Genomic DNA, 14,130 nt, shown 5'->3' with positions numbered 1-14,130 from the left:
TTCTTTCTTTCTTTCTTTCTTTCTTTCTTTCTTTCTTTCCTTTCTTCTTTTCTTTCTTTCTTTCCTTTCTTTCTTTCCCTTCCTTCCTTCCTTCCTTTCTTTCTCTTTCTTTCCCTTCCTTCCTTCCTTCCTTCCTTCCTTCCTTCCTTCCTTCCTTCCTTCCTTCCTTCCTTCCTTCCTTCCTTCCTTCCTTCCTTCCTTTCTTTCTTTTGCTGTTGAGTTATATGAGTTCTTTATGCATTTTGGATATTAACTCCTTATGGGAGCTATTGTTTGCAAATCACCGTTTTCCATTTGGTTGGTTGCTTTTTTGTTTTGTTGGCAATTTCTTTTGCTATGCAGAAACTTCTTAGTTTGATACAAGTTTTGCTTTTACTTCCCTTGCCTTTGAGGTACAATTAATAAAATCCTGAAATGAAGATCCATAAGTTTGGTACTTAACGTTTTCTTCTATGTATTTTATTGTTTCAGGTCTTATATTGAGGTCTTTGATACACTTTGAGTTAATTTTTGCCTGTGGTGACAGATAGCAGTCTAGTTTCATTGTCTTGCATGTGGCTTTCCAATTTTCCCAGCACCATTTATTGAAGAGGCTTTCTTTTCTCCATTGTATGTTTTTGGCTCCTTTTTGAAAATTATTTGCTTAATATATATGTGGGCTTATTTCTGGGCTCTCAGTTCTGTTTCATTGGTCTGTGTGCTTGTTTTTCTGCCAACACCATGCAGAAAAGTTTTAATTATTGTCACTTTGTAGCATAATTGGAAGTCAGGGAGTATGAAACCTTCAGTTTTGTTCTTTTTTCTCAGGATTGCTTTGGCTATTTGGGGTCTTTTGTAGTTCATACAAAACTGATGAATTTTTTTTGTTCTCTTTCTTTTCTATAAATACCATGGGGACTTTGGCATGGTGGGGTTTGCATTAAATCTGGATATTGCAAGTCAAAACCACAATAAGATACTGCCTCACACCTGATAGAATGGCTGTTATCAACAAGAAAAGTAAAAAGTTTTGGAGAGGTTGAAGAGGAAAAAAAACCCTCATTCATTGCTGGTAGGAATGTAAACTGGTACAGCCACTATGGAAAACAGTATGGAGGTTCCTCAAAAAATTAAGAATAGAATTACCATATGACCCAGCAACCCGTCTTCTGGATATCTACCCCAAAATTTGAAAATGTTTATTCACATAGCTATATGCATCCCTATGTTGATTGAAGCATTACTCATGGTGGCTCAGACATGGAAACAATCAAAATGTCTTTTGATAGATGACTGGATAAAGAAGATGTGATACATATATACAATGGAATACTACCCAGCCATAAGAAAGCATGAAATACTGCCATTTGTGACAACATGAATGGATCTTGAGAATATCATGCTAAGCAAAATAAGTCAGACAGAAAAAATCAAGAACCATATGATTTCACTCATATGTTGGAAATAAAACTGAAAGCAACAAATGAACAAAAAAGAAAAACAAACAAAAGCTCATACACAGACAACAATATGTTGGTTACCAGAGGGAAAAGGCGGGTGTGTGGTAGTAAAGGGTAGAGGAGATCAAATATATGGTGACAGAAGAAGTTTTGACTTTGGGTGGTGGGCTCACAATGCAATATACAGATGATGTATTAATAGAATTGTACACTTGAAACGCATATAATTTTATTAACCAATGTCACCCCAATAAATTTAATAATTTCTTTAAAGATAGGATTTTTCAGCAGATAATATCTTCTCTCGTATTTTTACAGATTCCACCAATTTCACCCTTTACTAAAATAGCTATATTCTTTTCTCATGCATGAATGTTAGGATAAGCAATCTATGTATTTCCTTTATTCCCATAATTTTTCCTTCTATGTTTCTTTTCACTTCTTTACTGCATTGGTCAAACTGTAGTATGGAGATCATTTTATCTTTGTTTACTTTTTTCTCAGCTCGATATTTCTCATATTTTTATATATCTTTTTGTCTCAAGAGTAGTTTTTAAATTTTACTTGTAATTAATTACCATTAAAAATCCAAATTGGAATTTTGTAGGTGTGCTAAACCAAGATATTCTAAAAATGTTTAAAATTTAATTTTTGTTTTGCTGTGGATATAAAAATAGAAAATAATTATTTTATTGTTTCATGTTGAAAACTATGGTAAGAACTATCTCTGAGCTTTTATCTATTTCTATTTTATCAATTTATTTATTTTTCTCATAGTGTTGCAAGCACCATTGAAATTATCCAGCAATGAATTTATATTCGATGTCCTGCCACATACTGTGAATCGCATGGAAAAGATCACAAAAGCAAAGGTCTGTATAGAGAATTGGTGCAGTTTACAACTGTTTTTCTGATTATGGTTTTTAGTTGATTGAGTTATTGTGAAATGTATGTTATAAGAAGTCTTTTATTTTTAGAGAACTTGCATATACATATATATAATTTGCATACACATATATTTCTCAGAAGTATGTACAGACAGGGTGGGGCAAAAATAGGTTTACAGTTGTTTGAATGAATTCAATACAATAATGAATAAGTAATAATACAAGAATAAACTCTGTCTTTTGCATACTCACAACTATAAACCTACTTTTGCTCCACCCTGTATGTTATATATATAAAACTCAGATGTCTCAGAAGTAATTGTCCAAGTATGCCAACACATATAAAGCCATTTATTTTATATGTGTATATATTTAATAGGACTATTTAAAATGTGTTGAATAGAATTAAATTTTGCCTCCCTCCTTGTACAAATGGAAACTATGATTAAAATTAATGTGAAGTATGTTCCATATAGATAAGGAAATGTGGGGCGAGGCAATGATAACAAATGAAAAAGTCTAGATATGTAATAAAGTGACTTTTATGATAATCTACTCTTTTTTTCTTAATAGATTATTTTTTGCCTTTCTTTATGAATCTATCTAGAAAATTAGAGAATGTATATGAAGGAAGCTTATGTATACATTATAGAAATTTGTATTTGTAGTTTTCCTTTTTTGTATTATATATTGCTTTTCCTACAATAAATTTTGAGCCTTTATAGCTTGAAGAAAAATTATCTGAGGAAAGCATTTAACATTGCATCCATAAAATAATAGCTGAGGGTATATGCAGTTATAGTTAGAGAACAGGAAAGGTTCTCTTCTAAAATTAAAATGTGACTTTTTAAAGCATATGATGTCAGTAAGACTTCTAACTGTAATATAAATTCAAGGATGCAAAAGACCATGTATGTGGGGCTAGAAAGGAAGATTAAGTGAACTGAATTGGCTTGAATTCCAGAGAAAAACCATCCCTTCATAAATGCAAGATTATTTTATATCATTTTTATATAATTGCAGTTTTATTCACTTGGTGTGATAAAATACAATCTAGACAAAGAGAGTCTTCTCTCTCAACTCGCAAAGGACTCACACTGGCCTCACAGAGAAGGAACCGTGACTCTAATAATACTACTTGGATTTGGCAGGAATGGTATTTACAGTCAGTCACAATAAAATATATAATACAGCGAAGTCAAGATGTTTATGTAGCAAAATTAAAATATCATATAGAACATTATATGTAAAATGACAAGTATGCTACCTACAATGTGTATATGAAGTTAGTTAAGTTGATGGAAGGGTTGGGAATGGTAGAAGGAAGAGGAGTGAAACCCATCTTTCATAGTGGCTAATGAAAGGGAATTGTCTAAAGTAGACAGAAAAAGAACTGAAGTTATAAATACACTGTTCAAAGTTGCCAGGTGACTAATGGAAGAATTAAAATAATACAAATATCCAAAATTGGAAGGTGGAGAGAGAGGCAGAGGTAGTGCAAATGAGCTAAAACCTCATCGTTGCTGGTAGGTGATCAAGGCATGATATCTGAGTCTGATAAATCATGAAATAGCCATGTGGTAGTCAAAATTATGTCCTCCAAATTTGTTTCATTATTAATCCCCAGTATTTGTGAATACACTACCTTGTTTTGCAAAAGATACTTTGCTGACATGTAATGTGATTAAGATTAAGGACCCTGAGCAAGGGAGGTTATCCTAGAATACCTAGGTGGTCCCAATCTTCTTACATGAGTGGTTAAAAACAGAGAAGCTTTTCTAGCTGTTAACAGCAGGAAATGTGATGATAGAAGAAGGACTGAGAAATGAGATGTTGCTAGATTTGAAGATAGTGGAAGGAGGCCACCAGCCAAAGAATGTGTCTGATGTCTAGAAACCAGGAATGACAAGGAAAGAGATGCTTTCGTAGCACCTCCAGAAAGCATCATAGTTTTTTTCCTAACACCTCCCATCTAACACCATCTAACACCACTTATATTAATCTAGTGATATCTGTGTTGAATGTCTAACCTACAACACTGTAATATTAATTAATTTGTGCTGTTCGAAACCACTGTGTGGTGATTTGTTATGGCAGCCATATTAGCATCACATTTAGAATAAGGTATAGCTACTAGAGAAAATCCAAATCAGAATTGGGTACAGTTGGTTGCTTCTGGGAAGCAAAACTATTGAGAAGGAGGGGTTGAATAGGACAGCAGTTTTTTTTATAAGCATTTTTTAGCTGTTTGTGTGACCTATGCACAGTATTATTTTAATAAAATTATAAAGAAAAATTATACAACACATACTAAACAAACTAAACAATATTTTTCTATAGCTGACTGTATTGGTTCTATTCTTAGGATAGGATATGGAAAGTGGATAGTATTTTAGAGATTTCATACCATTTCCTTAATTTCAAAATGAGAAAAATGAGTCATGCAAATAGCTAGTATGATTTCATGCCCTCTTTCTCTTTTAAAAGATGTTGTTTTCTTTATAAGGTACAAATGAACTTTGTTATACACATATTAGAACTAAATATCTGTTTAAGTACTAAGACACATCCAGAGTAAAATTAACTCGTTTAATTTTAAACATTTTAAAACCATCATGCTTTAGAAAGAAACGAAGTACATTATTTTGTTGTGGTTACAATTGTATGGGCCATTCTATACTCTTCAAAAATTTTGAAGAGTATCGTTAATTTAAAAAAAATGGTTTAAGGTTTTACTTTAATAATATGTTGCATTGGAAAGATGAGTCTGCACACAAGTCATCCCAATAGCTCCCAGATTTATCAAAACATTAGAAAGACAGTGCTGAGAGGTACTTCTCTCAGACCTTTTTGGAATGTTAACAACTTACATAGCCATAGAATATTTTTTAAAACTAAAAAATTAACAGTGGTATAATATTAACTAAACAACACATTCTATTTGGATTTCAGCAATATTTTTACTGATGTCCTTTTACCTCCCCACAGTTCGAGCCAGGATTCTGTATTTCATTGAGTTATTTCGGATATGTGACAGTCTTGCTGAATTTTTTATGACCGTAACAGTTTTAAAGAGTACTGGTCTGGCATATTTTTCAGGATGTTCTTTTTTTTTCTTTCTTCCTGTTCTTTATTTTAACTATTACTAGTTTGTGTCTAACTTATCTTTGGTGCTGTTGTTGCATCTGCTTTTTTCTTCGGTGGACACATAAAAACCATTCTCCCAAATTACACCACCTAACCTGAAATATGGGTAATCTTTGGAGCAGTCAGTCAATTCATTTCTTGTTTTAAAATCAGGATACAATTCACATGGCATACAAGTTGTCATTTTAAAGTGTTCAATTCAGTGGCTTTTAATACAGGGTCTGGCAGAAGTCACGCCTGCTTGAGTGTGGTTGGTAGGGCGATAATATGGGTGCAATAATTCATAGTTTTAATTTGAACATTTCGCCTAAAATGTCATCTGGTGTGCTTGAGTGTGATATTGTTGTGTCACAGGATTACATGCTTCTGATTTTGTAATAACAGAGTTTGTAATAAAAAAGGGGCGTGATTTGTGCCGGACCCTGTATATTCCATACGTTGTACCACCACGACCACTCTCTCATTTCAGAACATTTTCATCATCCCCAAAGAAACTCCATGCCTTTCAGGTGGTACATTTTCAATTCTCTTGTGTGTACACATGGAGTGGATGTGCTGGGTCATGTGGCCATACGGTGCTTAACTTTTTGAGAAATCACCAAAATATTTTCCAGTGAATTTATTTTCAGTAGTCGCTTACCCTTATACCCTTCATTGTTCAGTTCTCTACAAATACCCATCCTTCTCTGGTTGGTTGTATCAGTTGAGAGGTTCTGTGAGAGATGGGAAGAGGGAGCAATATGTCTGCCCTGTGGGATGAAGTGCTACTTGAATTAGCAAAATAGCTGCTTTTTATTTTGTTCAGTTTGTCTGCAACTTGTCAGGAAATATTTACTGAAAGACCCTCATATTCCCAGAATGGTGGTGTGCAGATTCATTTGTGGTTTCTGTGTCTGTCCTGCCTTCACCTTGATAAATGGCCATATTCTGGTATTCGTTCTCTCTGATGATGAGGACACCACAGCTTGTTAGATGCACTCCTAGGGCAGGGCACCATGCTAAGAGGTTTATATCTTATTTAATGTCATCCTCACAATACATTTTTGAAAGGGATATTTAAATCCCGTTTCCCTTGCCCAGACCAACGTTTAAGTCGGTGAAGAAATCCTACATGGCCCGAGGTTGACAGGACAGACGGAGGGTGCTGCTACGGGGCCTCCCGTTCCCAGGAGACGTTAACACATGTCTACTCAAATGTGGTTCTTTTGATTCCAGTAGGACAAACTTGGTATTTGAAAACCAAGAGTGTGCCTCTATCAAATAAAAAGAGAATAAGAAGAAGGAGTTAGACAAAACCACCATGTAGTTTCAAACTGTATACTTAAGAAAATATATGAGGGGGAAAATGACCACAAAAGCAGCATGCAGTCACCTTCTCAGTTCTTTCATATTTAAGTGTAATATTTATTATAAGTTGCATTGGGAAGATTATGTCTTATTTTCACTTTAGTATGACATGTTCATGTTATCCCTTGCACATATGCATCATAAACCTCGAAAAAGGTACACTGATCATGATCGACTTTTAGATCCCCAAGATAAAAAGTCTTTCCTCTCCAGGATTCATCACAGTTGTAGCTTTTCAAATGTGGAAACTGTTTTGTGCCTCAGCGGCTTTTCCCTGCTGCTTTTGTTGCCCACGGAAATCCCTCATTGCTCAGGCAACAGTGGTATATGCGGTAACAGCCTTTCCTTAGGTGAAAGCATGGCAACTGGGAGCACAGTACCACGCAGCTATACTTTATGAAATATTTTAGGTTTTCCAAAACTGCTTATAGATTTTAATACTATTATAGGAGCTTTAGAAAGATATGTCTTATGCAGGAGCATGAAAAGGCAATTCACGAGATAAGAAATAGAAATGGACAATAGGTAAAGAAAAGTGTGTTCAACCTCTAGTTATCAAAAAATGTAAACTTAAATGAGCTCTGAGTTCTGTTTCTTTATTTATTATTAAACAGGTGCATGCATATGGTACAAAATCCTGGAATACAAACACTGGTACAGCCACTACAGAAAACAGTTTGTAGGCTCCTCAACTGGCTTGACTTTGTGCATAAGTCCATCAAGTTTGTATGGTAATGCCAACTAAATTTGATATTACAAATTGCTTCTTGTATGCTTTGTGTGTTAACAGGAGCTTGTCTTTCGTAATTTGTCAAGAAAAACTGTGGATTGGGCTTTGGATATTAGGGAAACTGGCAACCTTTTCAAAGATGGCACATTCAAATTTAGTGAGCTGAGTGGGACTCTACAACCATATGAAAAGTGTACTGTTTCCATAATGTTTTGTCCACGTAAGTAGCTGTTCCTCTGTTATTTCAGTTTATCTTCCATATATTGTTTCATCATGTGTACAAGAGGTTAATGTGTTATATGTTCTTAAAACAGTTTTAAGAATTTTCTTACCAGAATTTTGTGGTAACCATCCTTAGTAAATGGCTCCCCTGCTGTGCATGCCATTGTAATCTTTCTCACATCAAATAGGGCTGATATATAACCCATGGGATATTATGGATGTGATGCCGTGGGCATTCCAAGGCTGGCTGAGAAAAGGTGTTGCATCTTTTGGCTTGTACTTCTGGATTTCTTGCTTTGGGGAAAGCTGACCAGCATCTCTATTTATATTTCCACTTCAATTCTGGTGATTTTTTTTTAAATTACAGTAATTTTTATTATATCTTTCTATAATTGGTGTGACAAATTTTCTCTCATTAAATATCTATTACAAAAATTCATGGCAATTCTTACACATTTACTTTTCAAAAATGAACTATAGTCTATTTTTCTTCCAGTTTTTAGAAAAAGGCACATAATTGAGTTTTTACTTTAGAGAATAGCATTTTTTTCAGTAATTAAAGTTTTATTTTATATGCATCATTATTGCTAATGAGATTTTTCCCCATTATTCTTTTAAATTAACTATCACTGTATAAAAAGAATATATTTATATTTTATCTGGCACTTTCATATGGATCTTCTCTGGTTAAATCTGGAAGTTTTGCAAATATTATTTTACATTCTTCTCTAAGTAAATAATTTATAACATAAAAGCATGGTAACTAATAAAGTTGTCTATTTATAATATATCTTTCTTCTTCCTCTTCCCCCTCTCCTCCTACTCCATCTCCTACCCTGAATCTGTTAATACAATATTACTACAATTATATTACATTTACATTAAAATTGTATTGTAGTTATTACTGTAATCTGTCTGAATGTGTTATTATAATGGCAATTTGTTAAAATTTTTTTGGTTCCAGTAGTTTTGCTTTGTATATTTAGATGTCATGAAAGCTTTGTCTAATGTGTCTTTTATAAATAAGTATATGCATTTAAAACTGTTCTTTTTTCCTACAAAATGCTTTTTTCTTAAACGTTGTTTGTGTGATACATTGCCATTTTGTCTTCCTCTTTTCTGTCTTTGGCTGATATATTACTATATTTTCAATCTGTGTCTTATAAATGTAGAGTAAGTGTTGTAAATCAAAGGACCTTGCTTTTCTTTTTGAGCAAGACTGAAATGTAATTTTTAGGAGGGGAATTGAACTTATTTATATTTCATGTTATAATATATATATTTATTCATTTTAATGCAATTTTATTTATATTTTCTTATTTTTTTAATTTTATGTTTTGATCAAGTTTTCCATACTATACCTCCTATTTCTATTCTATATGTGATTCTATTTAAACCTTTAAAAATACCTATTTCAAAATATATTTTCCTATCAGCTCTGAGATGAAATGGTATCAATGAACTTAGAAAATAAAAGTCATAATATGAGTTTCTTTCTACTTTTACTATCTCAAGAATTTGCTGAAATAATTTGGAATTTTATTTCTGGCTAGTGTGTTTTGTAAAATCATACCATGTGTATCCTCTTGTGACTGGCTTTTTTCACATAGCATAATAGTTTCCAGGTTCATCTATGTTGTAGCATGAATCAGTATTTCTATCCTTTTTATTGCTAAATAATTGTATGGCTATATCACATATTGTCTATTTGTAAACAGTCAGTGTCCAGTTAATGGGCATTTGGATTGCTTCTACTTTTTGTCTATTATGAATAGCATGGTTATGCACATTCATGTATAGTTTTATGTGGACGCATGTTTTCACTTGGACATATGTCAATGAGTGACATTGTTGAGTCACAGGATAATTTGATATTTGACATTTTAAGAAACTGCCAAACTGTTGTACAAAGCAACTGTAACAATTTAAAATTCCACCAGCCACGATTGATTTTTATCAATTTTTGCCTACGTTGTCATTGCTTTCATGGAGGAGTGGATTTTCAGAGGTCCCTGTTGCACCGTTGCACCGTTCCTCTAACATCACCTGAGCACATTTAACATATACTTGTATCTTACTTTAGGTATTTGAGTATTTTGGTCCTTATCTTCCTTGTTAAAAATGGAAGCATTCGTTTTTTTCTAAAGTATCTTTTTAAAAATTATGGGCTGATTCAGTCTGTGACTAGTAAGAAGGTTGAATCAGCAATTAAAAATTTCTCAACAAATAGCAGCCCAGAACCAGATGGCTTCACTGGAGAATTCTACCAAATCTTTTAAAGAAGTAATAACAGCCCTTCTCAAATTCTTCTAAAAAATGACGAGGTGGAGGGAACACTTTCAAACTCTTTTTTATGAGGATAGCATTACCTTGGTACCAACGCTGGACAAAGAGACAATATGAAAATAAACTAAGGCCAAAATCCTCAACAAAATACTAGCAAAATGAAAAATAAAATAGCAAGCTGAACCCAACAGCACATGAAAGGATCGTACCCTGGCTAGAACCTGTTCAACTGGTCACTGAGCAGGGCTGCCTTGTACTCTGAGGGCTTTGAAGAGTTTCTGTGAGGTGGCTTTTACTTTTCAGTCGGCCCTTGTTGACCTTTCCTTGGACAGCCACAGGGATGGAGGCTGGGAGGTGATTGTATATGTGACTCAGACTGGTCTCTGAGTAAATAAATCTCCAGTTCCTTCTGAATCTGAATCACTACTCTTGAATGTAATTTGTGTGCCTAGACCCTCGCCCCCCCCTTGGATAAGCTTGTTTTTGTTCTCATGTAAATAGCCTCGGTGTTTCCCCCAGCCTGACACCCAGGGTGCTGTACCTTAGAACATTCTCAGCATGAGGATCCCTGCTGCATAAATACACAGATTCTTCCAGGTAATGAGCTTCAGGAAGCGAGAGTATTGACAATTAGCTTCATAAGCAGACCGGAACAAAGGAGCAGCAGGAAGGTGCTTGAAAAAATATCAGCTATGAAGATTTTTTTTTCCTATTTTTGAGAAACTCTGTATTGGTATCTGTGTCTAATTTAAAGTGTGTGCTTATTAGTTACCGCATGTTAGTTTTTATACCAAATGCCATTTCCAAACTATTTTTTTTTCTGTTTAAAAGGTGTTACGGTAACTTACCTGTTATTCTTCCTAATTATTCTTACTTAGGAATCAACATTAGGATTGCATCCTTTTGTTTACACTGTTTGGGCCCATCCAGATTCTCATGACTGGGCTTTTCTTTCCATTTCTCAGTTACGGGTGTTGATTCCTGATAGCTTATGTCTGTCCCATTGGCGGGGGTTGGGTGGGGGAGAAGACATCTCATGCAAAGATGCCTAGGAGTTTAAGCTTCACCAACACCACTGCCTCAGGTGGCCCAACCCACTCCCTCCTGTGGGACAATCCCTTTGGTCAAGTCACATCCCACATTCTAAAACCACAGCTATTCATCGCTTCTGTTCTGCTCCTCTCTTTACCTGCAGCCCCCCCCCCCGCCCCCGCCTCCTTCCAGAGCACATCATCAGTAAATCATTTGCATCAGAATTTCTGGGACACTACTGTGTTTTATACGTGCGGCAATATATAAAATACCTACGACTAGCTATGTGATCAATAGAAAAGGCAGGATAAGAACCTATGCTAGCTTTTAAGGTTTTTAGAGTTCCTTGAGCTATGTGTTTTCTCAGTAATATTCTGTTGGCAGTGCATTGAATTAACTTGATGTCTTTGTGTCTGTTAGCATGGCATTGTATAATTGCTTTAGTTTGATGTGTGAGAAAAAGTACATACGATGCTGTGATTAGTAGCTTAAAAAATATTTCAGCTGTTATTACCTCTGCTTCAAACTCTGAAAATATGATAGAAAACATCAAATATTCTCTGCATTCTGAAGTATATTTTGTTAAAATAATTAGTTTTCACTACATATTTCTGTGTATTTCTCCTCAGTTGCTACTGTGCCTGGTCCTGAAAGAAGTAGCTAGTTCAGCTCATGGTCCGTATTTCTATGCAGAGCTTCTCCTTTGTGTCCCTATCAGCATTTATAGCCAGATGAAATGGACTGGACAGTTTAGAAGGAAATAAAAAACACTTCCATTTGACTTTCCTTTCAATATGGAACTGAGACCAAGCAGTCACATCCAGGGTTCCCTCCTTAGGATCTCAATGTTCCTGTGAAAAAATTAATTACACACGCCTTTTACACATTTATATAATTTACATCTCAGAGGAGAGAGAAGGCATGCCTGCACTTAAAAAAAGTGCCATTGACTCCCCAGTAGTCTTAGGTTACACAGTGAAGCCCCTTCTCTATGACTCCAGAAACCTTTAGCAGGTCAGAACAAAATAATCTCAAAATAGCCCATCCAAAATTCAGAATTTAATAAGTCTTAAAACCTTGCCTAACTCTAAAATTAATGTTATTTTTCCCCCAGATATTTTTAACAGTATCAGATTCATTAAATGAAACTATCTTTATAGATTTATAATGATTTAAATCAGAGGGTTTCCAACTCCCAGGCAATGGACAGGTACCAGGCCACACAGCAGGAGGTGAGCGACAGGTGAGAGAGCAAAGCTTCAGCTGCTCCCAAAGTGCTCGCGGTACCTCCTGAGCTCCGCCTCCTGTCAGATCAGTAGTGGCATTAGATTCTCACAGGAGCATGGCCCCTACGGTGAACTGCATGTGCGAGGGACCTAGGCTGCGCACTCCTGAGAATGCAATGCCTGATGCTCTGAGGTGGAGCTGAGGCGGTGATGCTAGCGCTGGGGAGTGGCTGCAAATACAGAGTATCATTAGCAGAGAGGTCTGACTGCACAGAGGCCATAATAAATCAGTTGCTTGCAGACTCATATCAAAACCCTATCAGTGAGTGGCAAGTGACAATTAAGCTGCACCTGGTGGCAGGCTAAAAAGCCACCTACACTCACCCCCGCCCTCGAGTGTGGAAAAATTGTCTTCCACAAAACCAGTTCCCGGTGGCCAAAAGGTTGGTGACTGCTGCTTTAAGTTAATTGTTATAACTTATCAGCTCAAGCTGCAGATACAATCTCTTATATTTTCACATAGTCTTTCTAGTAGTCATCTGTCATTAGTAGCAGGAAGTCCCTGTTCCCTGCCCTCTTCAGCTAGCTCCCATTTTCCAAGGATCTCAGGCTATTTGAACATGTAAAGGGCTTTTTTGAACAAGCGAAGGCATCCAGTACAGCGAAAACTAGTGCATCTGACCAGTTCAATGAATCCATAGCTCTTATTTATGGTTCACAGTGATGCCACTTTTGAACATGGCTCTGTATCATCCAGAGAACTCTCCTCCTCTGCCCTGGTGATACCCTTAATGGCCCTGATCCCTGCCAGGCCACTCTGGTGTCCAGTTCTTGAATTCTAAGGTAATACATTGAATTCATACTTCCCAGATCACATTTTCTTCCTTCGAGACACTGTATTTGGGGATTTGGTTGGAAAGGGCACTGGCAACTTGCTGTGATGGAACCTGTCCTCCAGGACTGGCCTGCAGCCTCCTAGGCTGATCCCTTTTCTCCGACAGAGACTGCACTTCCACATAGTAAGTTGCTATGTGGGAATCACCTGTCTTTTCCTGCCAGGTGAAATTAGCCAGTCGGCCTTGTCAGCCTTTCATAAACTCAGATATCTGGGAGAAAGTACATTCCTTTCCTCTCATCTCATAACGATGATCTGATCTCATTTTCATACTGCGTGTATTAAGGGGATGCGTAGCTCCTATTAAGGCACAGAAAACAATCAGAAAAGGCCTGTCGCACTGTTTCCTCAGATATATGTGTTCACCCGTAACAGTGAAAACCTACTTTAAGGCGACTTGCTCTATTTTTAGACGTAGTGCACTTTGAAAGATTTTTATTTCAATGACTCCTCATTACATATCTTAAGTTCCTTGGAGGATAAATCCAGATTCTGGGTAATCTATTCTGCTTCATGAACTGTAACTTCATAGTACATTTTAATATTTAGTAAGGTTTAAACTGTGTAAATATTTTTTGTGTGAACTAGTCTAAAATACTTAATTTTTTTTTTGTTAGGTCATCATAAAAAATACACAGCAAATGTTCCTGTGCGTTTAAATGATAACCCAACTTGCTATCAAATGATTCATCTGGTTGGGGAGATAAAATTACCCACATTATTGTTTGACCCTCCAGGCGCATTTTTCACCCCTGTTCCTTTGGAGGTATTAACTATGAAGGCTATCAAGATTTTACCTCAAAATTATTACAGGTAAATGCTTAATATAGATTTACTATATTTTCTTTATGTGTTTTTTTGTTTGTAGTTGTGTTACATGAGCCATGAGCAATGTCTAACGTATTTCTATAGTTGGAAC

The 14,130-nt window shown here is 35.7% G+C and overlaps 1 protein-coding gene across 1 annotated transcript in view; it reads left to right on the top strand.

Moving 5' to 3' along the window:
- Positions 1-14,130, top strand: part of CFAP47 (cilia and flagella associated protein 47) — a 332,513-nt gene that overhangs the window by 80,537 nt on the left and 237,846 nt on the right. The window contains exons 23-25 of the mRNA XM_054566336.1: positions 2,217-2,311; positions 7,611-7,770; positions 13,829-14,024. Of these exons, the coding sequence (XP_054422311.1) occupies positions 2,217-2,311; positions 7,611-7,770; positions 13,829-14,024 (451 nt within the window). The remainder of the gene's footprint in view (positions 1-2,216; positions 2,312-7,610; positions 7,771-13,828; positions 14,025-14,130) is intronic.

This window comes from Pteronotus mesoamericanus, unplaced genomic scaffold (genome assembly GCF_021234165.1).
Source record: "Pteronotus mesoamericanus isolate MK-2021 breed Mesoamerican mustached bat unplaced genomic scaffold, CSHL_Meso_final contig_173, whole genome shotgun sequence".
Classification (NCBI taxonomy): Eukaryota; Metazoa; Chordata; class Mammalia; order Chiroptera; family Mormoopidae; genus Pteronotus; species Pteronotus mesoamericanus.
Note: the sequence above shows the minus strand (reverse complement) of the source record. Positions and strands in the feature narration are given on the sequence as shown.